This window comes from Nomascus leucogenys, chromosome 12 (assembly GCF_006542625.1).
Source record: "Nomascus leucogenys isolate Asia chromosome 12, Asia_NLE_v1, whole genome shotgun sequence".
NCBI lineage: Eukaryota > Metazoa > Chordata > Mammalia > Primates > Hylobatidae > Nomascus > Nomascus leucogenys.
In genome coordinates, this window is record NC_044392.1 from 2,646,482 (window position 1) to 2,673,163 (window position 26,682).

At 43.8% G+C, this 26,682-nt stretch overlaps 2 protein-coding genes across 2 annotated transcripts in view; one reads left to right on the top strand and one right to left on the bottom strand.

The window, feature by feature from the left end:
• The first annotated feature begins 13 nt into the window (after window positions 1–13).
• On the top strand, window positions 14–25,114 carry ZSCAN20 (zinc finger and SCAN domain containing 20). Its single transcript, XM_030823377.1, has 8 exons — window positions 14–75; window positions 6,459–6,985; window positions 17,057–17,243; window positions 17,698–17,774; window positions 18,113–18,197; window positions 19,627–20,304; window positions 21,793–22,221; window positions 22,827–25,114. Exons 2-8 carry the CDS (start codon window positions 6,569–6,571, stop codon window positions 24,083–24,085), a joined length of 3,132 nt encoding a protein of 1,043 aa, XP_030679237.1. The 5' UTR covers window positions 14–75; window positions 6,459–6,568; the 3' UTR covers window positions 24,086–25,114.
• The window catches only part of CSMD2 (CUB and Sushi multiple domains 2), a 675,146-nt gene continuing 655,374 nt past the window's right edge, over window positions 6,911–26,682 (bottom strand). The window contains exon 72 of the mRNA XM_030823365.1: window positions 6,911–7,001. The gene's annotated coding sequence lies outside the window, so the exon portion shown is untranslated. The remainder of the gene's footprint in view (window positions 7,002–26,682) is intronic.

Consider the following 26,682-nt stretch of genomic DNA (forward strand, 5'->3'; position numbering starts at 1 on the left):
GGGGCGGGGGCATCTGAGACGCAGGCTCTGGGCTGGAGACTTAAGAGGTGGTGGTGACACAGGGGGCAGGGGAAGGTGAGAGGGGAGAAAGAAGCTTATATGTGGGGGTGGAGGGTGAGGGACGGTGAGAGGATGTAGAGGCCGGAGATGGGAAGGGTCATACAGGGGTCGGGGATGAGGAGGCGATAGAGGGCCCTGGGAATGAGGAGGGCCTTAGAAGGATCTGAAGGTGAGGGGGTTGAGGGAGGTTTTGGAGGTGGGAGAGTCATAGAAAGGTCTGGGGACCACAGAGGAAAGGATAGAGGGTCTGGGACCCTGGCTAGAAGTGAAGAGGGCCTGAGCTTGAAGCCAGACCTTCAAAATAGTGTTTCAGTCTCTAACTTCCCATCTAGAACAAGCATATCTAATTTGTTACCTCCCTAGTGATTGTTACCTCTGGAACACAGTGGATGGGACTGGCTATTGTGTTCTGTCCCAAACCTGCACTTCTCTCCTTATGTCTTATGGAAGTCAGTGGCACGATCATCCCATTTACCTACTTACCTACCTACTTACCCACTGATTCCTCTTGCATTCTTCCACGTCCAAGGATCTTCCGATCTTTAATTTCTTTAATATCTTTTCAGTCGGCCTCTTTCTTGTAGGGTTTTTGCAGAAGGCTTTTCAGTTTCCCAGCATGAACACACACATTGCACCACCTAGTGTGATCTGCTTCACCTACAAATCTGCTTATGCCTTCTGCTTGAGAACCTTCCTTGGCTCCCATCACCTGTAAAGTCCAAACACCTTGTCCTTCATAAACTCCTTTCGCAGCCTAATCTTCATGCACCTCACACTCCAGGGCTGTCAAGGTTTTCCTCGTTTCCTGGGTAGGCCATTTGGTTTTCCATCATTATATATGCTGTTCTCTCAGCTTAGAATATTCTCTCCTTGACCTTCACCTTCTTTGCCAAGAGAACTACTTTAACTTAAAAAGAATTCAACTCTTACTTTGCTCAATTCTCTTAAGCAAATTAAGTCACCCCCAACCTTCAGCTCCCGTAACTTCTCCTATTACCGCATTTGATCATAATTATCTGTGACGTGTGTGTCTCTTCCACTAGACTGTGAACATCTCCAGGACAGGAACAGTGTCTCAGTCACCTCTGTTTCCCCATTGCCCAGTCTAGAGCAGTAAACACTTGATGTAAAGCAGTAAGTACTTGATGTATGTGTGAATGAAGACCATGCAGGGTAAGCTTTGCTATTCCAGCCTTGAAGACTTCTATTGCCAGTGGATTTCCAGGGCAGGAGCTTTAGTCTTCCTCTGCCTGGCAAGGCTATCTGCTGGAAGCTGAAGCTGATTCATTGCCAATGGGAGTTTAAGCCAGGGGTGACAAATACATGGAATGTGTGCTGCCAGTGCCCCTTCCTGTGTCCCTGGCAGTCATGGCTAATTGGTTGGTTCACAGCACATATTCACACAGTAGTCAGAGCCCTCAGCACACTACTCTAGGCAGCCACTTCCAGTTGATTGAAGTTTCTGCTTTAAATGCAACCTATTTGCTCTCCCTGGCTTAAGCCCTTATGCGTGAGGTCAGGTCAGCCTGCTTTAAGCCATAGCTTGGACTGTCAGCCAAACGGGCCTGACAGCCTTTGAGAGTTCCCAGTTTTTTCTCTTTGGAGGTCACAGGCCAGTCTTGGCCTTTCCCGTGGAACTGGAGAGCGTCTTCCCTTCTCTTTTCACTGAGTGGGCTCCTCATGACCACATTCATACTTACTGCCCTAGGAGTCAAGATGTCCCTCAGCTTCCCTGTGTTTGTAAAGAGATCTTGATTTTGATGGCAGTCAGCGCTTATCCCTCATGACCTGGGAGGCTCTGTACTCTTTCTAGGTCTTTCTGGATATTGGAAGAGAGCTTTGAGATCACTTAGCTGAATCCAAGTGGCAAAGCGACAGCCCATGCTGAATGAAGTCCACCATGCTTTATTTAATCTCAGTGTGTGCGAAACAATTTTGAGTTGGTTGCCAACATTTAAAAATCCAGAGTGCTAGTTTCTTTTGGAAAAATCAGCAGTCTTAGAAATATTCTGGGCATATGTTCCCCTGGCACTCTATAGTTGGCTGTAGTGCCCACCCAGTTCATTTCAGTCATTGACTCATTTACATTGCTAGGTCCTTATACCCATTTAAACTTGTGGCCACTGATTCTAGTCTCCCTTCTCCCTTGCTCTACCCCATCATATGAATTGGGGAACCTAGGGCAACTGCTGAGTGGGATCAGGCTGTAAGCTGCAGCCTAGCTAGGCAGCCACAGGGGCTACATGACTTGTCCAAAGTAACACAGTCGATTAGTGGCAGGAGTGGAATTAGAACCCCAGTCTGCTCACTCCTGCCTTAATGTTCTTTCCGCTCTCCCGTACTGTCATCTTAAGAGTTTGGTTGACTAGCACACATAGAGGAGGCTATAAGACGTGGTTAAGAAAAACGATTGGAGAAAAGGGATCTGGGCTTAGACCCTAACTCTGCCACTTGCTAGTTGTATAACCTTAAGTGAATCTTCATAAACACTCAGTTTCCCTTTAGGTAATTGAGGATATAGTGCAGTCATACCTTATCAGATAATAATATTCTAAGGGTGAAAATCACTTTAGCCAAAAATCACGGTTAGTTTGAAAATCCTTTGGTAAGGAGCCATTTCAGAAACTAACACGCTGCCTTTCAATAAATAAACTAATCCGCACAGCTGGGCTTTCTTGTTTGAACATTAGATGAGAATTCGCTTGTGTTAGGGCCTGTGCGGTATGAAAGACACTTTACTCACACTTAGTGGAAAGAGAGGCACGAGGGAATCAAGACCAAGCCGGTGAATAGCGAAGTCCTAGGTGCCACCACCACATGCTTATTCTCGAACAGATAGTGAACGGAACTGGCTGCACTATTTAAATCATGCTCTTTCTCTTTTTCTTTCTTTTTTTTTTTTTTTTCTTTTTCTGAGACAGAGTCTTGCTCTGTCGCCCAGGCTGGAGTGCAGTGGCGTGATCTCAGCTCACTGCAACCTCCGCCTCCTGGGTTTAGGCAATTCTCCTGCCTCAGCCTCCCGAGTAGCTGGGACTACAGGTGTCCGCAACCACATCCGGCTGATTTTTGTATTTTTAGTGGAGACGGGGTTTCACCATGTTGGCCAGGCTGGTCTCGAACTCCTGACCTTGTGATCCGCCTGCCTCGGCCTCCCAAAGTGCTGGGATTACAGGCGTGAGCCACCGCACCTGGCCCTCTTTCTCTCTTTCTGATCTTTGTAGTTACAGGTCAGTGAAATGCAGCTCAACACCTAATGAGACTCCAACACCTAATGAGCTGCCTGGAGGCTTCAGTGAGATTATGAATGTGGAACACAACACTGTGCCTGGCACATTGTGGGCGCTCAGTAAAGGGGTACTCTTAGAAATTGCTGGTCCTAATGAGCCTCGATATTCCTGGTCATCTCGGAACTGAGGAATGCCCCGGTCCATTTTCCCTTGTTCACTTCTGTGTGAAGTCACCCGGCTGTTGGCCGACTCTGTTGGCCTTCCTCTCCCCACAATAGCCTGCTATCCATACTTCGGTCTAACTTCCTTAGAAAGTTACGGTTATGGTTCCTTAGAAAGAAAAGGTTATGGTGATATATGGTCCCTGGGGCTTTCTGATTTCTATTTGAAACAAACCTTTGGGACTTTCAAGTCTTCCCAGGAGAAAATACCTATTATCTGAGACTCTGAGCTTTGGGCCTGGTGTGACTGCTAATTGCCTATTTTGTTGTAGTGTCCTGTTTATGCAGGAACGCAAATGTCTTTGCTCGCTTATTGACTGTCTGTCTCACTAGACTGTAATTTTATTGAAGGTAGGGACTGTCAGTCCCAGCTACTGGTAGATCTGTAGCTTCCAAACAGGGTATAGCAGGTACTCTATAAATGATTGATGAATTACTCCTTGCGTGAGAGGGTGACAGAAATGTGTTTGAACTCATGCATCAGTAAGGTTGTGGTTCAAAAAGAAATTTCATGAAAGGCGAATTCTTTAGGTTCAAAAAGAAATTTCATGAAAGGCAAAAATCTTTCTACATATGTGATCTCTCTGAGTGCTTATAGCAGTAATGTAGGTAGACAGAAATAGTTTAGTTCAATATAAATTATGGATCATCCGTATCCCATTAGGCTTTTGATATACCAGGTTTATCATTTTAATGCATGGTAATAAAACTTTTTAATGGCCCTGCTATTTATCAGATACTGGGTTGAGCACTGTGGATACAGAAATGAGTAACATACAATACTGATTCTAGTAATATAGTATAATGGGGCTGTCAGATATAGTAACAGGTGACTACAATAGTGTAGGATAATACCTATATTAGAGGTATGTACCAGTTGCTTTGGGGATATGGGAGGCAATTCTTGGAGGGCAGGATATGAAAAGGGCATGTCAAGGAACTCCTATCAAAGGAGGTGACATTTGAGCTGGTGGTTGAAGGATGAGTAGGAAGCTGCCAGGTAGCCATGAGTTGTGCTCTAAGCCTCTTCCTAAGCATATGGAGGCCTTTAGGGCAAGACTTCAATTTTTGTTACCCTTGCCTTATTTCTCTTCAGTCCAGTCAGATTGCCCAAAATGAAAAATACCACCATCTCTCCATTCTCAATTCAGTTGTGTCATTCCCACTTGGAAGCAGGTAATGATCTCCTTTGAGTGGGCATTTTTTATGTCACCCAGACTTGTTGGGATGACACAGAGAGCTCATTTTTTCAGATAACCCAGCATGGGTGCCATCAGAGAGGCTGTAATCTCCTCTGGGACACACGTAGATACGCACATCCTTCTCATACAATGTCTCATACAGTGTAGAAAGTGGTAAGTGTCACAGAGACATGGAACTAAAAGAGAAAGGAATTCCTTTTGGCATGAGCAGGAAGGTCATTTATTTTTTATCTAGTGTGCACAGAAAGGGATTAATTGCAATCCTTGCTTAATGTCACACCATCATCATTAGTCGATCATTCATGACTTTATTATTTATCGAGTACTCCCTATATGTGCTGAGCACTGTGCTAGGTCTCTTGGGAAGCTAATGACCTAGTGGGTAAGAAAATTACAGTAAAGGATGATGAGGGCTATGGTAGAGAAAATGTAAGATGCTATGGGAGATTGTGGTCGAGGACTGAATCTTGTTTCAGGGTGCAGGGAAGGCCTCGTGGAAAAAGAGAAATTTAAGCTGAGACCTTGCTAGCTGAAGGAAGGGAGGAGACCATTCCGAAAGGAGACCTTCCCAAAGAGGGGAAGGTTCAGAGGGCAGCGTGGTGTAAGATCTGAAAGCTGTGCTTCTGGAGCACCATGACTAGTGGAGCATGGTAAAGAGATGAGTTGGAGACTTGGGTAAGGCTTGTGCTTTGTCCTGAGGGACATGGTAGATCACTGGAGGGTGTTTAGCAGGGAGGTGGTGTAGTCAGGCTTTGATCTAGTTTGGTTGTTGTGCAAAGAATAGAGCAGAGATTGGGGTGAGGTGAGTGGAGGCAGGGACGTGTCAGGAGACTGATCAGGTGGAAGACATGATGATTCTCTGCACTGAAGTGGTAGCATTGGAGATGGAGATGCCATGTGGACACAATGTGGTGATGAATTGGATTTGGGGGATCTTAGATTATGATGATGACCAGGTTTCTGGTGTGGAGAACTTGATGGCAGTGCCTTCACCGAAGGGGGAGCTTCAGAAGGCAGACATGATTGCAGGAGAAAATAACAAATCCAGTTTTTGACTCATTGAGTTTGAGGTGCCTAAGGGACAGTCAAGTAGAAATGTCATGAAGGGGTTTGGATTTTGGGGTCTGGAGGTCTGGAAACAGGTCCTTGCTGGAGTTTTAGGAGTCATGTATAGGGATGATGAATAATGCCAAATGGGTGGGATGGCCAGGGGATAGCGTAGAGTTATTGGATTTTGCAAGGAGAACATCCTTAGACGAATGCCAGCCAAGCTTTAAGATTAGGGAAGAAAGGCTTTATGGAGGGGGTGACATTTGGAACCCAACTTGAGGGAAGGTTGGACTTTGGACATGTGCAGGAGGGAGGAAGTCTACACTGGACCAGATCATGGAGGTGTGGGATGCCAGGCTAAGGTGTTCAGGCATGACCTAGAGGATTGAATACTGTGCTGTCTTCCTTCAAAGTGTGAGGCTCAAATGAGATATTGACATTTTGTGAGCACTCACTGTGTGTCAGACACTGGTCTAAGCTTTTTATATATATCCCTCATCTAATCAACCCAGCAATCCAGTAAGGTAGGTGCTACTGGCTTTGGTGCCAGATTGTGGCCTTACTTCCTGCCTACGGGAAAGGGGCATCTCTTAGCACCTCTGCCCCCAGGCAAAGGTGGCAGAAGATATGGGGGAAGGGAGAGAATGAAGCTTCTGCATCCTTTTGCTCACACTCTATCCTTTGTCTTTCTGCCTTAGAGCCCTGGGGAGCAGTCCCTTTTCTAGGAGCCTCTTGAAGGACTCACCATAGATGCAGGAGGACATCGGATGAGGACAGCGTAGCTGAAGTGAGGCGTCTGGGGTAGACAATGGCTGTGGCCCTGGAATCACAAGCCCAGGCATCTCCGCAACCAGAGCCTGAAGAACTCCTGATTGTGAAACTGGAAGAGGACTCGTGGGGATCAGAATCCAAACTCCGGGAGAAGGACCGTGACTCTGTCTCTGGCCCAGAGGCCTCCCGCCAGCGCTTCAGGCAATTCCAATACAGGGATGCAGCTGGACCCCACGAGGCCTTCAGCCAGCTCTGGGCTCTCTGCTGTCGTTGGCTGAGGCCGGAGATCCGTCTCAAAGAGCAGATCCTGGAGCTGCTCGTGCTGGAGCAGTTCCTGACTATCTTGCCTAGGGAGGTCCAGACCTGGGTGCAGGCACGCCACCCTGAGAGTGGTGAGGAGGCTGTGGCCCTGGTGGAGGACTGGCACCGAGAGACCAGGACTGCAGGACAGCCGGTGAGACAGTTTTCTCCTGCAGAGGAGTGGGTCAGGCAAGGCAGCGGGGTTGTGACTAGGTTAATAATTGCCAAGTTCACAATAAAAATAACAATAGTTATTGAGAACTGACACTTATTGACCACTGCTGTATACCAGGCAGTGTTCTAAGTGCTTTACATGTATTAACCCACTTAGTCCTGTCAACAATTGAATGAGATAGGTACTATTATCCTAATTTTACCAGTGAGAAAACAGAGACAGAGAAAAGATAGGTAAGTTGCCCAGGGTCTCAACAGCTACTAGATGGTAGAGTCAGGATTTGAACTCAGGCATTCTAACTCTAAAGCTGGTATGCCTAACCACTACTCCAAACTGCCTCCCACTACCATATTCACAATATGATTAACTCGTGTTTTATACCTAACAAAATCTTTCTACATATGTGATCTCTCTGAGTGCTTATAGCAGTAACGTAGGTAGACAGAAATAGTACTATTGTCCCCATTTTATAGATTAAACTAAGAGCCAAAAAGTTGGCCGGGAGTGGTGACTCACGCCTGTAATCCTAGCACTTTGGGAGGTTGAGGCAGGTGGATTGCTTGAGCTCAGGAGTTCAAGACCAGCCTGGGCAACATGGCAAAACCCTGTCTCTATAAAAAATACAAACGAAACAAAACAAAATGCCAAGTGGCCCACAAAGGTCATCAGTGAACAGACCAGAGCCTAAAGCCAAATCCTTAGGTTCCAAGGTCATTGTTCTTTCTACTGCATGTCGGATGCCTCCTCTGCAAACCATGGGAATTAAAATACCTCTGAGCCATGAGGCTCAAATGAGATATTAGTTGACACTTTGTGAGCACTCACTGTGTGTCAGATACTGGTCTAAGCTTATATATACAGCCCTCATCTAATCAACCCAGCAATCCAGTAAGGTAGGTGCTATTATCATTGCCATTTGCCAAATGGGTAAACAGAGATGGAGAGGTAAGTAACTTCTCTAACTTTATATAACTATGTGATAGACCTGAGGTAAGGGAAATGAAAGCATGGATTTAACATTTGCAGTTTCAACAATTGGCAAGTGACCCCTGAAAGCCCATGATATAATGCATAATTTTGCTATGACACACATTTTGAATCCTGCTTCAAAGCTGGTATATGTAGAACGGATCCTTTAGCTGGATCCAGAACCTTCATCTAAACATGCCTTTTTCTCCACTTGTTATAGTTAGTAATTCTTGTGATATTTTACTTACCCACATTTTGCTGGGGGAAATTACAGGTTTGGGAACATACCCCTTGCAAGTGGCAGGGGTTTTCTGTACATTTAAACTGTAAAGTTCTATACAGTGTGAGGTTGGGGGAGCAAAGGTTTAAGTCCGGTGGCTTTGCTCTTTGGATTCCTTTACAAACTGATAGAAGATACAGGGAGACTAATATATAAAGTTACAGAACTAAGTATGAGAGAGTGTGCCTTATTTTAATGTACCACTCCACCCCCCTATATTATTTCTTTTAAAGAAACCAGCTGTTTGTCTTAAGTGGCAGTGAAGAAACAAATGGAAGTTTTAGGGCTTCAGAGTTGGAAGATAAAGAACTTGAGACCCAGAGATGAAAACTGATTTAAATCAAGGTCTTTATGATTCTTCAGCTGTAAAATGAGAGGGTTGGACTAGACCAAAGGTTCTCAAATTATGCCCCTGTGAGCTGACCAAAAGTTGAACTACTTCTAAAATTGAGAAAAAAATAAGGTAATGGAATCTTCTCTATTATGTATTTTTGTTTTTACTGTGACTTTTTTTTATTTTTAAACTTTCCTACCTGCTCCTGAGTGCTCACAAATTTCAAAACAAATGGACAAGTAGCAGAGGAGCTTGTTTTTTCAGGTGCAAATGTAGCTTGTGATCTTACATTGCAAGATATATAACTTAGTTGCATTCTCTGCAAGTAAAATTTTTCAAGTCTTAATAATGGGATGAAATATAGTTATAATATTCCTCAAAGTGAACCTGAAAAAGGTTGGTGCCTACAGGACTAAATGGCCCCTAAGGTAGTTTCCTAACAGGGATCTTTCAGCTCTGCTATTTTGTGATTGTTACTTGTTTCTTCTGTCATCACCATCTTGTTGAATCCCCCTCTCTGTCAGAGGCCTCCTCTCCATCAGGTGCACAGGGATTTTTAAAAAACAGGCTTTATTTTTTAGAGCAGTTTTAGGCTCACAGCAAAATTGAGCAGAAGGTACAGAGAGTTCCCATCCCTCCCCGACAAGCCTCCCTAACTATCAACATCCCTGCACCAGAGCAATACGTTTATTACCACTGATGAACCTACAGTGATACATCATTATCATCACTCAGAGTAGCAGTTTATGTTAGGGCTCTTAATGTTATTCATTCTGTAATGTATGACATTACGAGCCCTATTATAAACTGTATCTACCATTATAGTGACATAGTAACATGTATCTACCATTGTAGTGACATACAGTGTAGCTTCACTGCTGTAAAAACCCTCTGTGTTCTACCTGTTTATTCTTCCTTTCCCCCAACCCCTGGCAACACCGATCTTTATACTGTCTCCATAGTTTTGCCTTTTAAAAAATGTTACATAGTTGGAATCATACAGTATATAGCCTTTTCAGATTGGCTTCTTTTACTTAGTAGTATACATTTAAGCTTCCTCCACGTCTTTTCATGGCTTGTTAGCTCATTTCTCTTTAATGCTTAATAATATTCCATTGTGTGGATGTACCACAGTTTATTTATCTACTCACCTACTGAAGGACATCTTGGTTCCATCTAAGTTTTGGCAGTTATGTATGAAGCTGCTGTAAATATTCATATGCAGGTTTTTGTGTGGACCTAGTTTTCGGTTCATTTGGGTAAATACCAAGGGACATTATTGCTGGATCGTATGGTAAGAGTATGATCCTTTAATAAATGGTGCTGGGAAAACTGGCTAGCCATATGTAGAAAGCTGAAACTGGATCCCTTCCTTACACCTTATACAAAAATTAATTCAAGATGGATTAAAGACTTAAATGTTAGACCTAAAACCTTTAAAATTCTACAAGAAAACCTAGGCAATACCATTCAGGACATAGGCGTGGGCAAGGACTTCATGTCTAAAACACCAAAAGCAATGGCAACAAAAGCCAAAATTGACAAATGGGATCTAATTAAACTAAAGAGCTTCTGCACAGCAAAAGAAACTACCATCAGAGTGAACAGGCAACCTACAGAATGGGAGAAAATTTTTGCAACCTACTCATCTGACAAAGGGCTAATATCCAGAATCTACAATGAACTCAAACAAATTTACAAGAAAAAAACAAACAACCCCATCAAAAAGTGGGCAAAGGACATGAACAGACACTTCTCAAAAGAAGACATTTATGCAGCCAAAAAACACGTGAAGAAATGCTCATCATCACTGGCCATCAGAGAAATGCAAATCAAAACCACAGTGAGATACCATCTCACACCAGTTCGAATGGCCATCATTAAAAAGTCAGGAAACAACAGGTGCTGGAGAGGATGTGGAGAAATAGGAACACTTTTACACTGTTGGTGGGACTGTAAACTAATTCAACCATTGTGGAAGTCAGTGTGGCGATTCCTCAGGGATCTAGAACTAGAAATACCATTTGACCCAGCCATCCCATTACTGGGTATATACCCAAAGGACTATAAATCATGCTGCTATAAAGACACATGCACACGTATGTTTATTGCGGCACTATTCACAATAGCAAAGAGCTGGAACCAACCCAAATGTCCAACAACGATAGACTGGATTAAGAAAATGTGGCACATATACACCATGGAATACTATGCAGCCATAAAAAATGATGAGTTCATGTCCTTTGTAGGGACATGGATGAAACTGGAAAACATCATTCTCAGTAAACTATCGCAAGGACAAAAAACCAAACACCGCATGTTCTCACTGATAGGTGGGAATTGAACAATGAGAACTCATGGACACAGGAAGGGGAACATCACACTCCGGGGACTGTTGTGGGGTTGGGGGAGGGGGGAGGGACAGCATTAGGAGATATACCTAATGCTAAATGACGAGTTAATGGGTGCAGGAAATCAACATGGCACATGGATACATATGTAACAAACCTGCACATTGTGCACATGTACCCTAAAACCTAAAGTATAATAATAAAAAACAACAACAACAACAACAAAAAAAGAAATTGCCAAAATGTCGTCCAAAGTGGCTGTACCATTTTGCATTTTTACTAGCAATGAATGGGAGTTCTTGTTGCCCCACATCCCTGCCAGCATTTGGTGTTTTGGATTTTGGCCATTCTAATAGGTAGATAGTGGTATTTTATTGTTGTTCGAATTTGCAATTCACTAATAACCTACCATGTTATACATGTTTTCATATGTTTACTTGCCATCTTTATATTTTCTTTGGTGAGGTGACTGTTCAAGTCTTGCCCGTTTTTAAATTGGGTTGTTTGTCTTCTTACTCTTGAGTTTTAAGAGTTCTTTGTATGTTTGGGGTAACAGTCCTTTATCAGATGTGTGTTTTCCAAATAGATTCTCCCAGTCTGTGGCTTGTCTTCTCATTCTCTTGACAGTATCTTTCATAGAGCAGAGTTTTTTAATTTTAATGAAGCTCAGCTTATCAATTATTTCTTTCATGGATTGTGCCTTTGATTTTGTATCTAAAAAGTCATTGCTATACCTAACATTATCTCAGTTTTCTCCTATATTTTAGGAATTTTATAGTTTTTCATTTTAACATTAACATTAAGACCTTAACATTAACATTAAGACCTTAACATTAAGGTGTGTGATCCATTTTGAGTTGATTTTTGTGAAGGATAGGATGTAAGCTTTTTTTTTCATGTGGACGTCCAGTTTTAGTATCATTTGTTGAAAATATCTTTGCTTCACTGTATTACCTTTGCTTCTTTATCAAAGTTCAGTCGACTACCTTTATGTGGGACTATCTTTATGTGGGACTATTTCTGGGGTCTCTATTCTGTTCCATTGATCACTTTATTCTTTTGCCAATACCACACTGTCTTGACTACTGTAGTTTATAGTAAATCTTGAAGTCAGGTGTGTCATTCCTTTGATTTTTTTTCCTTCTCCTTCAATACGGAGTTGGTTATTCCAGGTCTTTTCTTCTTCATATAAGCTGCACACGGCCAGGTGCGGTGGCTCACACCTGTAATCGCAGCACTTTGAGAGGACGAAGTGGGCGGATTGCTTGAGCCCAGGAGTTTGAGAACAGCCTAGGTAACATGATGAAACCCCATTGCTATTGGAAAAAAAAAAAGAAAAACAAACGAACAAAAAAAGACTTTACATTCTGTTTGTTGATATCCACAAGATAAACTTCTGTGATTTTGATTGGGTGTTGAATCTGTAGATCAAATTGGGAAAAGCTGACATCTTGATGACAGTGAGCCTTTCTATCTGTGAACATGGAATATTCTTCCATTTATTTAGTTCTTCTTTGATGCCTTTCTTTGGTAGTTTTCCCCATGTAAATCTTCTACATATTTTCTTAGATGTATGCCTAAATATTTCATTTTTTTGGATGAGAATGTAAATGTTATTATGCCTTTAATTTCAAATTCTACTTGTTCATTGTTGGTATATAGGAAGGCGATTGACTTTTGCATATTTGCATATTTGTACCCTGCAGCCTTCCTATAACTGCTTATTAGTTCCCAGAGGTTTTTTTTGTTGATTCTTTTAGATTTTCTCCATAGACAATCATGTCATTTGTGAACAAAGACAGTCTCTTTCTTTCTTCCCAATCTACGTACCTTTTGTTTCCTTTCTTATCTTGTATGAGTCTGGACTTCCAGTGTGAAAGAATAGTGAGAGAGAACATCCTTGCCTTTTTCCTGATCTTAGTGAAAAAGCACTGTGTTTCTTACCATTAAGTAGGATGTTAGCTGTAGGTTTTTTGTAGATGTCCTTTATCAAGTTGAGGAAGTTCCCCTCTATTCCTAGTTTGCCAAGTTTTTATCATGTGTGTTGGATTTTGTCAAATGCTTTTTCTGCATCTGTTGATATAATATATGATCATGTGATTTTTCTTTTTTTGCCTGTTGATGTGATGGGTTACGTTAATTGATTTTCAAATGTTGGACCAGGCTTGCGTACCTGGGATAAATCCCCCTTGATTGTGGTGTGTAATTTCTTTTTTATACATTGTTGGACTTGATTTGCAAATATTTTCTTGAGGATTTTTGCTTTTTTTTTTTTTTAGATGGAGTCTTGTTGGTTCTGTCGCCCAGGCTGGAGTGCAGTGGCATGATCTCAGCTCACTGCAACCTCTGCCTCCTGGGTTCAAGTGAGTCTCCTGCCTCAGCCTCCCGAGTAGCTGGGACTACAGGTGTCCACAACCACACCCGGCTGATTTTTGTATTTTTAGTGGAGATAGGTTTTCACCATATTGGCCAGGCTGGTCTCAAACTCCTGACTTGGTGATCCGCCTGCCTTGGCCTCTCAAAGTGCTGGTATTACAGGCCTGAGCCACTGCACCCAGCCGATTTTTGCATCTTTGTTCATGAGGAATATTGGTTTGTAGCTTTCTTGCCGTGTAAGTGATTTCTTTGGTTTTGGTATTAGGGTAAATGCTGGCTTTATAGAATAAATAAGGAAATATTTCCTCTGCTTCTGTCTTCTGGAAGAGATAGTAGAGAATTGTTATAATATCTTCCTTAAATGTTTGGTAGAATTCACCAGTGGACCCATCTGAGCTTGGTGCTTTGTGTTTTGAAGGTTATTAATTATTCAGTCAATTTCCTTAATAGATATGGGCCTATTCAGATTGTTTATTTTTGTGTGAGTTTTGGCAGATGGGGTGGGCAAAGGAATTGGTCTTTTTCATCCAGGTTATCAAGTGTGTGGCCATAGATATTCCTTTATTAACCTTTATGTAGTTCATAATATTCCTTTATTATACTTTCAGTGTCTGTGGGATCTGTAGTGATGTCTCTGTTTTCATTTCTGATATTAATCATTTGTCTTCTGTCTTCTTTTCATTTTTGAGACAGGTTATTGCTCTGTTACTCAGGCTGGAGTGCAGTGGTAGGACCTTGGCTCACTGCATCCTCTGCCTCTTGGACTTAAGCAGTCCTCCTGCCTCAGCCCCCCAAGTAGCTGGGACTACAGGACCACACCACCATGCCCAGCTAATTTTTGTACATATATTTTTTTTGTTGAGATGGGATTTCACCACGTTTCCCAAGCTGGTCTTGAACTCCTGGGTTCAAAAGATCCATCGCCTTGGCCTTCTAGAGTGCTGGGATTACATGTGTGAGCCATCGTGCCTGGACTGTCTTTTTTCTTAGTCTGACTAGAGGCTTATTGATGTTATTAATCTTTTCAAAGAACTAGCTTTTGGTTTTGTTGATTTTCTCTATTGATTTCCCGTTTTAAATTTCATTTATTTCTGCTCCAATTTTTATTTCTTTTCTTCTGCTTACTTTGGATTTAATTTGCTCTTCTTTTTTCTAGGTCTTATATTGGTGTACCTGTGTCCCTGGACCCTGACCTTTGCCAGTGCTTCTCAATTTTTTCCCATCTTAGGTGGGACAGGATGCCTAGAGGGGGCTGCACTGGGTATTTCTTATCTTCCACGTGGAAGAGCAGAGGGAGCTGGAATTGCATATTTCTCTTCTGACAGTTAGGTTAGGCTTTGGTAAAATAGTTTCTGCTGAGGACAGGACTTATTAAGAAGAGCAGAGTGCCCTGGCATACTTCAAAATGGTTCTTTTTTCCTGCCATCTGCCATAAGCATGAAGAGATTTTTCTCTGATATTCACTGTGAGGATCTGGTTGAGCTCCTGGAGATAAAACTTACAAAAATGTGCCCCTGCTCGTGATTAAGTGCCCTGGAGTTTTTACCTCTTAGAGTTGTCCACACTGACCTTCCAGCCGTTCGTCAATTACAGTTCAGGTTTTTCTCCCCTGGAACTGGTTCCCACAGAGGCTTCTGCTCCACTAAGTTGTGATTCTCTGATTCTACCTGTTTGTCTCTCCAATTCTGGGGAGAGTGGTTTCCCCTGTGACGTCACTTCTCTGACAGATCTAAGGAGAGTTGTTGATGTTTCAGTTTGTTCAGCTTTTTACTTGTTACCATAGAGTCTAGAGTGGCAACTTCTAGACTCTACAGACTTCTTGGAAACTAGAAGTCTGACCTACTAATTTTTTGTCTCCTGGTTGTCACTTGAATCTACTTCTTTCTGTGTCCAAAGTTACCATCCATGGAATCAGAATCTTTGCTTAGGGATGGTAATAGTTGGAGGAACTGGGGTTGAGAGTAAAGATTGTTGTTGAATTTAGTCACACAGTTCCTCTGTAGATTATAATGATAACAAAGTGAATTTTTTTTAACATGACCGTATAAGAAGATTGATAAGCAGACATTTTCTTCCTGTGAAGTCACACAGGACCCTGGTGGTTCTTCTTATTTGGAATGGCCCTTGATGCTCATGGCCCATTCCTATATGTCTTCTCAATGGTAAAAATCCTTCTCTGTGAGTGGATCTGAATTTTCAGGCCAGCCAAAAAAGTTTTGGAGCTAAGTTTGGCAAACTCAGTAAGTTAATGAAGATAGTTGTTATTATTTTGGTTAAAAAAAAATAAGACTCAGAGCAGTATATCTAGTCGTAAGTTTTTGTATAAAAAAGAGGGAAGCTAAGAATACACATTTACATTTGCTTGTATGTAGAAAGAAACTCTAAAAGAATGCAGAAGAACATGGTTACCTGTGATGAGGAGAGGGGAAAAGAACGGGGTCGATGGGATGAAGATGGATGGAGGTGGGGCATTTTCACTGAATATACCCATGTATGTATTTTCTGTTTCTAAACCTTGTGAGTCTATTATCTATTGAAAAAAATTGAAATACGTTTTTAAAAGTTAGGTGTTTCTATAAAGTATTGAGATTGTTATATTTTTGAGGTTTTATAGCCAGGGTAACACATTGACCTCTCTACCTCTGAACTTGGAACCAGCTGAGAAATAGAGACAAGAAATTAGCTGTATGATTGATGAAGTCGATTGGGTAATGTTACTTTAGTTGATTATTCCCTTTTATTTTAAATATCTTCTCTATATCTCTGAGTACCTTTTTTTTTTTTGCCTGAAATCCAACATTGAAATGAAAATTGCCACTTCCTTTTTCCTTTTGAGTTAGAGTGCCTTGTCTTTTTCATGTCCTTCTGTTGTAAGATTAACAACACATACTTTTATCTCATTTTAAAATTCCATCTAATTTCTTTTTTTGAGACGAGGTCTCACTCCATTGTCCAGGCTGGAGTGCAGTGGCATGATCACAGCTCACTGGTACTTCAAACTTCTGGGCTCAAGTGATCCTTCTGCCTCTGCCTCCTGAGTAGCTGGGGGTACAGGCATGTGCCACCATGCCTGGTTAAATTTATTTATTTATTTATTTATTTATTTATTATAGAGGTGAGGGTCTTGCTATGTTGCCCAGGCTGGTCTTGAACCCTTGGCATCAAGTGATTCCCCTGCCTCAGCCTCCCCAAATGCTAGAATTACAGGCATGAGCCACTGCACCCAGCCTCCATCTGTAATTCTTTGTCCTTTTTAAAAATTTTATTTTAAAAATATCTTTGTCTTTCAGCAGAGATATTTAGAGCAATTGCATTTGGGGTCATAATTTTATCTTTTTTTCCTGTTTTTATGCCTCCCTTTGCCTTTTAACATACAACTTGGTAACTTTTATCTTTCTGATCATTTAAAAAGTAAGCAACCTATTTTTGATGCTTATGGGTTATTTTTTAATATTACACAAATTTTACATAATTTATCTCTTTATGAATCAAAAATGTTTTGAACAGTGGGACTGTCATTGAAACACTTGGATTGCCACCCTGTGTTCAACAGACGGTACTCATTTGGTGGTATAAATGCTGGTCTACCTACCGAACTCACTCTGATGGCTTTCTCATCCTATTTCAAGCCACTGTGGCTCTTAAAAGAGCCTGTTAGCCTCTGGACTGCAGTTGTACTCAAAATACCAAAGTGGGTCTTATTGAATTGATGATTGGGAATTTTGGCTATTTGTGTGTAGGAACTGGAATTGTATACAGAAGAGACCAGGCCCTTAAAGACAGGGGAAGAAGCTCAGAGCTTCCAGCTGCAGCCAGTGGATCCCTGGCCTGAGGGACAGTCCCAGAAGAAGGGGGTGAAGAATACATGCCCTGACCTTCCCAATCATCTAAATGCCAAGATGGCACCACAGCCTTTGAAAGAGAGTGGTGAGTACAAGAATCTGAGAACATTAGAGAATGAGGCCTTCTGCAGGGGAGAGGGATGGGAGGTGAGGAAGGGTGCATGGGGAAGAAGGATGTGCAGAATTCAAGGCAAGGGATAGGCTGCAGTGTGGTGGGCACACTTACTGAGAAGTACGCAAGCCTCGTAAAGAGGCTGTGGCTGTCGATGATGCCATCACGCCCTGCTGTAGCTGGAGTCCTGCAGCAGGTGCAGGCTGGGACAGGGGTGGGTGGTGACCACAGAAGGTCAGGGCTGGCATCTCCCACATGGCACACCGCTCACAGCAGCTTAGGAGCTACACACTCTAGAAGGGAAGTAAAGGGGAAGTCTGTACTGGCCTAGCTTGATCCAAGTGTGACTTTTGGAAAGCCAGTCTCAAAGGGAGGTGATTTTTTGGGAACCAGAGCTTGGGTTTCAGTGACTTTTTCTTTTCCTCAGCTGTCCTCACTCCCCGAGTCCCTACTCTCCCAAAGATGGGGAGCGTTGGAGATTGGGAGGTGACAGCTGAGTCCCAGGTAAGCTGCTACTCGTTCTTCCTTTCCTGTCATTGCTGCTCCTGTGCTCTTGCCCCCCCCCCCCCCCAACCAGTGTTCCTCCTCTCTCTCCATGACCTCTGCTCAGCAAAAGGGCATGAGGCCCAGGGTGTTAGCCTTTGCCCTTCACCCCCAGCCTGCTGGGCCCCGAACATCCCCAAACACATGTATGTACCAAATGGCCATCCTGCTCCTTATGATGCCAGCTTCACACATGGTATCCCTCTGTTCCCATCATCTTTCCTGGGGGCCTGCTAGGGTTCCTAGGCTGTTGTCAAAGGTCAGTGATGTTTGGGGTCCTTGTCTTGTGCATCTCGCAGGAAGCCCTGGGCCCTGGCAAACATGCTGAGAAGGAGCTCTGTAAAGACCCCCCAGGAGACGACTGTGGGAACAGCGTGTGCCTGGGTAAGGAGATGTACCCTCTGAAGGTGATGTTGTCATGCTTCTGATACACTCAGTTCCCAAAGAGGGTTTTGCCGCTCCTTTAAGAATCATGGCTCTGCAGTCTCTGGAATTTCAGACATAGGAAGAAGACTTGCCCTTTGTAGCCAGCACTCTTATGGCAGGGATGGAGTCTACCTGGAGATGGGGTGGCAGGATGGCTTCCAAGAGCCTGCCCTCTCTGGGCACATTACCTTCCTTACCTCAGTCCATTCACCACAGTCCAGGGGCCAGGCCTGGCCTGCCATCTCAGAAATCTGATTTTTTTTTAGCACTGTAAACAGGATCTCTCTCTCTCAGTCAGACTTAAGTGAACTAAACCCATGAGACCAATGAATTAAACCCAATAGGAATAAATATCACAGAGCCCAAAATACCTGAAGCCCATATAACCAGCACAGACTCCTTTCTCTATGGGCACTCCTATGTGGCAAGCCAAATAATAGGGAGCCGTTTCCCTGTGGAGCCTGGGATCACTGTGCAGAGAGTTAGACACGTGAATAGCTGAAATAGAAGAGACTCTGATAGGCCTGACTCATGGTAAGTTTAGATACCAGAAGCTCGCTGGCTACTTGCTTGACAGTGGAACCCCTTTTTACACATGATATCTGGGGGAAATACTGTTCAAAGGAACAGACTTTGGGAAACGCTGAATTAGATTATCCTTATACCTCTCTAAACCCTTTTCATCTAGTTTTCTTCAAATATTTATTTTAATTAAAGGCTTCCTATTTTGTTAGGGCTGGGAGCTGTTGGGATAGCAGTCCATTAAACATAGCTAACTTTTAAAAACAAGGAAATTTATTTTCTCACATTATTAGAAGTCCAGAGGGGGCCATGTTCCAACCACAGTACAGACTAGCTGAGCAATGTCCTAATGGGTCTGTGCTCTTTCTTTCTGTCTGCCATCCTCAGTGTTAGCTTCATATTAAAGCTGTTTTGTTTCATGGTCAAAAGATAGATGCCAGTGGTGGCAATGGATGCCTAGCAGGACAGAGACTCACTACACACACACACACACACACACACACACACACACACACACCCCTTTCCTCCAGCCATGGATTTCAGTCTAATTGGGCCAATTTAGGTCATGAGCCCATCTGTGGACCAATGAGTCACTCTTATATGATGTTTCATGTTTCATAACAACAACAACAACAACAACAACAACAAACAAATGAACGAAGCAAACAGGTCACTTAACATTTCTTATATAGTGGTCATGTTACCTCTTCTCTCTCCCTATTCCTGTAGACATTTTATGGGATCAACATGGGAATTTCTCGTCAGCCTCTTGCAAGGAAAAGATAGAAGTTTCAGGGAGATTTTGGACAAACATGCCGCTCAACAGACCATTTCTACTCTGTGATTTCTCTTCTTCCTTTTGTAGGAGTTCCAGTTTCAAAACCAAGTATCACCTCCGAGAAAGAGCAAGGACCAGAATTTTGGGGTCTAAGTCTTATAAATTCTGGGAAAAGGAGCACTGCAGATTACAGCCTGGATAATGAGCCAGCTCAGGCATTGACCTGGAGGGATTCAAGAGCCTGGGAAGAACAATACCAGTGGGATGTGGAGGACATGAAGGTGTCAGGTGTTCACTGGGGCTATGAGGAGACCAAGACTTTCCTGGCAATTTTGAGCGAATCTACTTTCTCTGAAAAGCTCCGGACTTGTCACCAGAACCGCCAGGTATATCGGGCCATTGCAGAGCGGCTAAGGGCAAGGGGCTTCCTGCGGACACTGGAGCAATGTCGCTATAGGGTCAAAAACCTCCTACGGAATTACCGGAAAGCCAAGAGCAGCCACCCACCAGGTACCTGCCCCTTCTATGAGGAGCTGGAGGCCCTGGTCAGGGCTCGGACAGCCATCAGAGCCACAGATGGCCCAGGAGAGGCCGTGGCACTCCCCAGGCTCGGGGACAGTGACGCAGAGATGGATGAGCAGGAGGAAGGGGGCTGGGAGCCTGAAGAAATGGCAGAAGGCTGTAATGGTGCTGGCCTGGTCAACGATGAGTCTACCCGGGGGCCCAGGATTGCAGGGGCCCCAGCTCTGTTCCAGAGTCGTATTGGTAAGAACATGGGGGTTTAGTCAGATTCAGATTTCCAACCCTCCTACCAGCTAGACTGCTATTCCCTGAGGTCAGGGCACAGGCTGCAAGTCTGGATTGAAGCCACTAGAGTGAAGAGCCACATTCCTTAGGTCATCCTCAAACTCCAACTTTCTTTTCCTGTGACCAAGTCTCTTTGCAAAAGTCTTCTTAGTTATAGAAGCAAACATTTTTAAAGCCTTAAGGGGCCTCAAAGAGTGAATCCAGTATTTCCAAAAGTGTGTCACTAGTAGCATGGGATGATGATCATCGATGTTACATGAATGAACTTTAAATTCTTGTATTTATATATTTCTCTTAATTTGTATGAGTGCATCAACCTGTGATTTCACAGATAGCAAATTTAGGTAAAGAGTGACGGCAAGTGAAATATTGAACAGATAATGGCAGAAATCACGACAGCGTAGACTTGAATAATCAATGTCTGGGAAACACCCAATCATTGTAAAGGTGCAAACATGGAAGCCCAAGAGATGAGGCGTCTTACAGATGCACAGGTAGGAGCAGAGCCCGGATCAGAGCCTGTGGCTCCTGCCTGCCGGTTTTACATGGTTTTCCCTCCACCATGTTGCCTTCCTGGGCTACATCACTTTCCTGCAGAGGAGCTGAGACTAGACCACCTCCTTTTCATTCCTCAGCAGAGGAGGAAAGTGTGTCCTCATTTAGCCTTTCTTGCAGGACTATTTGAAACTCATTTATGTCTCTAATCTTTAGGAATTCTCAGCTTTCACGTTTTGTTAAAAGGAGAATTTATGGCCAGGTGCGGTGGCTCAGCCTGTAATCCCAGCACTTTGGGAGGCTGAGGTGGGCGGATCATGAGGTCAGGAGATCAAGACTATCCTGGCCAACATGGTGAAACCCCGTCTCTACTAAAAAAAATACAAAAATTAGCTGGGTGTGGTGGCACACACCTGTAATCCCAGCTACTCAGGAGGCTGAGGCAGGAGAATTGCTTGAACCCAGGAGGCGGAGATTGCAGTGAGCCAGGATTGCATCTCTGCACTCCAGCCTGGCGACAAAGCAAGACTCCGTCTCAAAAAAAAAAAAAAAAAAAAAAAAGGAGAATTTATAAAATAAATAGAGGACAGGTATTGAGTGAATATGGGGAAAATCACATGCGTCCCGATTACAGGCCTTTCTGTGAACTAATCAGCTAAAGCCAGGGGTATGGGATCACCTGATATAATTGATATAACATGGCTACCTAAGTTCTCACCTTCAGCCAAGACTTGAAGTGTTAATAGAATCTCTTAGAAGAGGGTGAGGGTGGGAAGCTCTGGCTGGCTGTCCTAGCATGCCCCTGAGAAGCAAAGGGATATTCTCCAGGTACCTTGATAGTTTCTGACATGCATATGTTCTAGGTATTTTGAAGGGCAGGTGACTCTATTCTCTGATGACCTAGGCACATCTCATTAAATCTCACAGTTCTCAACTCTTCACTCCTGACAGCAGGTGTGCACTGGGGCTACGAGGAGACCAAGGCCTTCCTGGCAATTCTCAGTGAGTCCCCATTCTCAGAAAAGCTTCGCACCTGTCACCAGAACAGCCAGGTGTACCGGGCCATTGCAGAGCGGCTGTGTGCTCTGGGCTTTCTGCGGACACTGGAGCAGTGTCGCTACAGATTCAAAAACCTCCTTCGAAGCTACCGGAAGGCCAAGAGCAGCCACCCACCAGGGACGTGCCCTTTCTATGAGGAACTGGACTCGCTGATGAGGGCTCGGACTGCAGTCAGGGCCATGGGGACTGTCGGGGAGGCTACAGGTCTCCCTAGGTGTGGGCAGAAAAGTGCTGAGACTGATGCCCAGGAGGCCTGGGGTGAAGTGGCCAGTGAAGATGCTGTCAAACCTCCAGCCTTGTGTCCCAAAGCCCCAGACATGGGTAAGCCTGGAGTAATTGGATGTTCTCAAAATCCGTGGGCACGTGGAGAGAGTGAGGAAGCCAGGCTCATTATCTTTTGTCTCTTAACTAAAAGAGAGAATGGGATTGAATGGGAAAAAGTATTTCTGCTTTGCTCAGATTATCCAGTCTCTAGCTTTGTGTGATCCCCCGAATCAGTCAGTCATTCTATCTTTTACTAGGTATATCTGGGCAGTTAGAGACTTTATTCAATCCAGTGTGACACAGGATATATGGAATGTACTAGAAGAAGGAGGTGTTCATGATTAGAGTACTAAGATAGAGGAGTTTGCCAGGGGAACAGGTTGGCTGTGGCTGCTGGGCTAAGCCCCATGGCTCACTTGGTGGGGTCACCATGTCCCAGAGTCCATTCCTCAGCTTTGCAGGTCAGAAACACTTGTATGTACCAACACTTGATCAATTTCATGTTAGTCACATTTATAAGATGTGCGATAGAAGATATAAGAATCAAATTCATGTTAGCCAAATTCACAGATGTACAATACAGACACACACACACACACACACACACACACACACGCTAACTAATGAATGAAGAAAAACAGCATTTCTGTCGATTTTTTCAGATTTTGAAATGAGGCATGAGGATGAAGACCAGATTTCAGAGCAGGACATTTTTGAGGATTTGCCTGGAGCCTTATCAAAATGTCCTATAGAAGCTGTTTGCCAACCTCTTGACTGGGGAGAAGACAGTGAAAATGAAAATGAAGATGAAGGGCAGTGGGGAAATCCCTCACAGGAACAGTGGCAAGAAAGTTCTTCTGAAGAGGACTTAGAAAAACTTATTGACCATCAAGGCCTTTACCTTGCGGAGAAACCCTACAAGTGTGACACATGCATGAAGAGCTTCAGTCGGAGCTCCCACTTCACTGCCCACCAGCGAATCCACACAGGTGAGAAGCCCTACAAATGCCTTGAATGTGGAAAAAACTTTAGTGACCGCTCTAACCTCAATACCCATCAGAGAATCCACACTGGAGAGAAGCCCTATAAATGCCTTGAATGTGGGAAAAGCTTTAGTGACCATTCTAATCTCATCACTCACCAGAGAATCCACACGGGGGAAAAGCCCTATAAATGTGGAGAATGTTGGAAAAGCTTCAACCAGAGCTCAAACCTTCTGAAGCATCAGAGAATCCACTTGGGAGGAAATCCTGACCAGTGTAGTGAGCCTGGGGGAAACTTTGCCCAAAGCCCATCTTTTAGTGCTCACTGGAGGAATTCTACAGAGGAGACAGCTCCTGAACAACCTCAAAGTATCAGTAAGGACTTGAATTCTCCTGGACCACACAGCACGAACTCAGGGGAGAAACTTTATCAGTGTTCTGAATGTGGAAGAAGCTTCTCTAAGAGCTCTGCCCTCATTAGTCACCAAAGAATCCATACGGGAGAGAAACCATATGAATGTGCCGAATGTGGGAAAAGCTTCAGTAAGAGCTCCACCCTGGCCAACCACCAGCGCACCCACACTGGAGAGAAGCCATATAAATGTGTGGACTGTGGGAAGTGCTTCAGTGAGCGCTCCAAGCTCATCACACACCAGAGAGTGCACACAGGAGAGAAGCCCTACAAATGCCTTGAGTGTGGAAAATTCTTCCGTGACCGTTCTAACCTCATTACTCACCAGAGGATTCATACAGGAGAGAAGCCGTATAAGTGCAGAGAGTGTGGGAAATGCTTTAACCAGAGCTCCAGTCTTATTATTCACCAGAGAATCCACACAGGGGAGAAACCCTACAAGTGCACAGAGTGTGGCAAAGACTTCAACAACAGTTCCCACTTCAGTGCTCACCGGAGAACCCACGCAGGAGGGAAGGCATCGTAGGGGACAGTTTCCTCAACAACAAAAGAGGACTCAATGTATATATCTTATATCGTAAGATGTATGCTAGAGAGAAACTTTCCAATTTTTAAGCTTGGTGTGTACCCAGGGAAGTTATCTTGGTATAAACCAGGTAATTTGGAAGTGAATTACAAATACTATGGATCCAGATTTGAAGGCACTTTTAAGTGTAATTTGTTTTTCTTCTGTAAAGACCCACACAGAATCCTCAGACTGTCCTTGTATTTGCTCTCATGTAAGAGCTGTGTCAGTATTTGAGCCAAACTGGCAACTTAGGAGATGAGAGTTAAATTAGTGGTCCTGAGCAGTGATTCCAAACTCTCACTGTGCCTTCACACCGTCCATGTGTAATCCACCCCATCAGCAGTGGTTCTCATACTTTCTCAGTGGGGGCGTATCCTCAGGGGAGAATGTCGAGACTGGTGCGAGAGGAGTTGGCCTAGAGCAGGCCACTGTGAGCTCAGCACAGAGTAGGAAGAACAGTGACATCATTACAAAATCATTAATAGCAGCAATAGCTGGTGTTTATTGAGCTGTTGCTCTTTGGCAAGCTCTGTGCTAAGAACTTTGTATACATCATCTCATTTAATCTTCACAACAGCCCCAGGAGATAAGTACTAACTTTCTCCCCATTTCCTAGAGGCTTGGGAAATTAAGTAACTTGCACTGGTCACACATCTGTAAGTGGGAGAGGCAGGATTCAACAGATCTGTCTGTCTTGAGTCTATCATGCTCTTATTGCTACACTGAACTCCCATTCATGTTAGGTAACTTAGGGGCCAGAATCTCAATGCACTTTGTAGACCACATTTCCTGTTATGAAATTTCCACATTTTGAATTTTTTAAACAAATATGGAAACTGAGAATCCCTAAGGATTAAAGGACTTGGGATATCCAGAATTGGTGAAGTGATTTGAGCAAGGATGAGCTATTATCAAAATACTTGATGTGAGTTTCCATCTTCGCAATAATATGAGTGAGAGATATAGGTGGGTTGAGATTGGGAAAAATATGTGGCCTAAGTAATTTTTCTTCCAATAAGATAGTGCTTTGGCTAAGGAAATGGGATCTAAGAGTTCTCTTTTTCTCAGGGGACAGTCCTACTTCTTGCCACGCTTGGCTGATCATAGGTTAACCCTAACAGAAGCCTGGGGTCCCTACATTTTTGCCTGTCTGGCTTTTCCTTTTGGCAAGCAGAAGCTTTGTTCTTGGTCCCCATGCCAAGACAGGTGGAAGGTGCTGGTGTATAGGGTCATCTACTGAGAGGGCCTTGACCACTGTTCTACGTTCCAGGTTCTTGGCACAATTTTACCCTGAGCCATCCTGTCCCAGGCCTGCCCAGGGCTTTCTGTATGTTGGCCCTTAAGACTTGCCTCCCACATGGACAGGCTAAGTTAGAAAGGTTCACATAGGATGGTTTTAACATTTGCAGCACTTTGGCCTCCAGAGTTTCTCCTTAGAAGAGTTTAAAACTGTTGACCAAGGACTTTGGTTTCCATAGGACTTTAAAGGAAAATCCCCCTCCTGCCATCCTCTTATGACACTGGGATGTATTCATAACCTGCTTGGTTCATGGGCTGGGGAAGTACCTATCAGATAGTGGATGTGAAGCAGCCTTGAAGAATGGAACTTTTATTAACATGCGAGGAAGCCAGTGGAGAGATTTGCTACTTCCACAGAGTGATATCCCTTCTTAACCCCTTCCCCTGCTTCAGAACTTCCTTTCCCAAGAACCAGCCCCACTAGGATCACCATCAACTCCCTCCCAGTTTACCTTTTCTGGCCCACGTTATCTCTGCGGGGCAGGGGTCATGGGATGAACCCTGGATAGAAGTCAGCAGATGTCAGTAACTGCAGGAATACAGTGATAACTGTCTAGTAATGTGAGCTGAGAGGAAGGATCCCGAGGTGAGGGAGAGGGAGGGAGTTCCAGGGAAAGGCACTGTTGTGTGGAATAGCATGGATTCAGGGTGGGGTTGTATGATGGGAGGTTGGGAACAGGGAGCCGATATTAGAAGAGTGCTGGGGCAAGGTCACTGAGGACCTCACATATGAATGGAGTGTCAACACCAGGCCCGGGGCAATGTTCAGATGTGCATGGTTGAAATCTGACAGCTGAATGGAACTTGGATATGCTGCAATTAGGATGGCCTGTTGGGACACTGTTGTGGTATTTCAGCTAAAGGCTAGAGTCTGAACTACAGCAGTGGTGACACTGAGGAGGAGGGAATGAATGGGAAAGGTCTCAGAGGCAGATGGGAGGACATCAGAGGAAAGCTAGAATGCCTTTGGTGACTGGGTAGAGCATGTCCTCATTCAGAATTGGGAGCACAAGGAGGAGAGGCTGATAGAGCAGGAGGGCAGAAGATGAGAAGTTTAGTTTGGGATGTCTAGAACTTGAGGTGCTTAAGGGAAATCATGGTGATGCATGCTATGCATTTCGATGTCGGCTAGAAGCTAGGGGAGAGGCTAGGACTAGAGATCTGTGTATGTGGAGTAGTTAAACTAATGAGAAAGGAAGAATTTCAGATTCAAGTATTGGGCCTAGGACAGAGCTACTTGATAGTGCTGAATGGAG

Coding starts and splice junctions, on each gene's coding strand:
- ZSCAN20 (XM_030823377.1), top strand. CDS start 6,569: ATGGCTGTGGCCCTGGAATCACAAGCCCAGGCATCTCCGCAACCAGAG. Junction 6,986..17,056: donor CCAGGACTGCAGGACAGCCG/GTGAGACAGTTT, acceptor ATTTGTGTGTAG/GAACTGGAATTGTATACAGA. Junction 22,222..22,826: donor TCCCAAAGCCCCAGACATGG/GTAAGCCTGGAG, acceptor CGATTTTTTCAG/ATTTTGAAATGAGGCATGAG.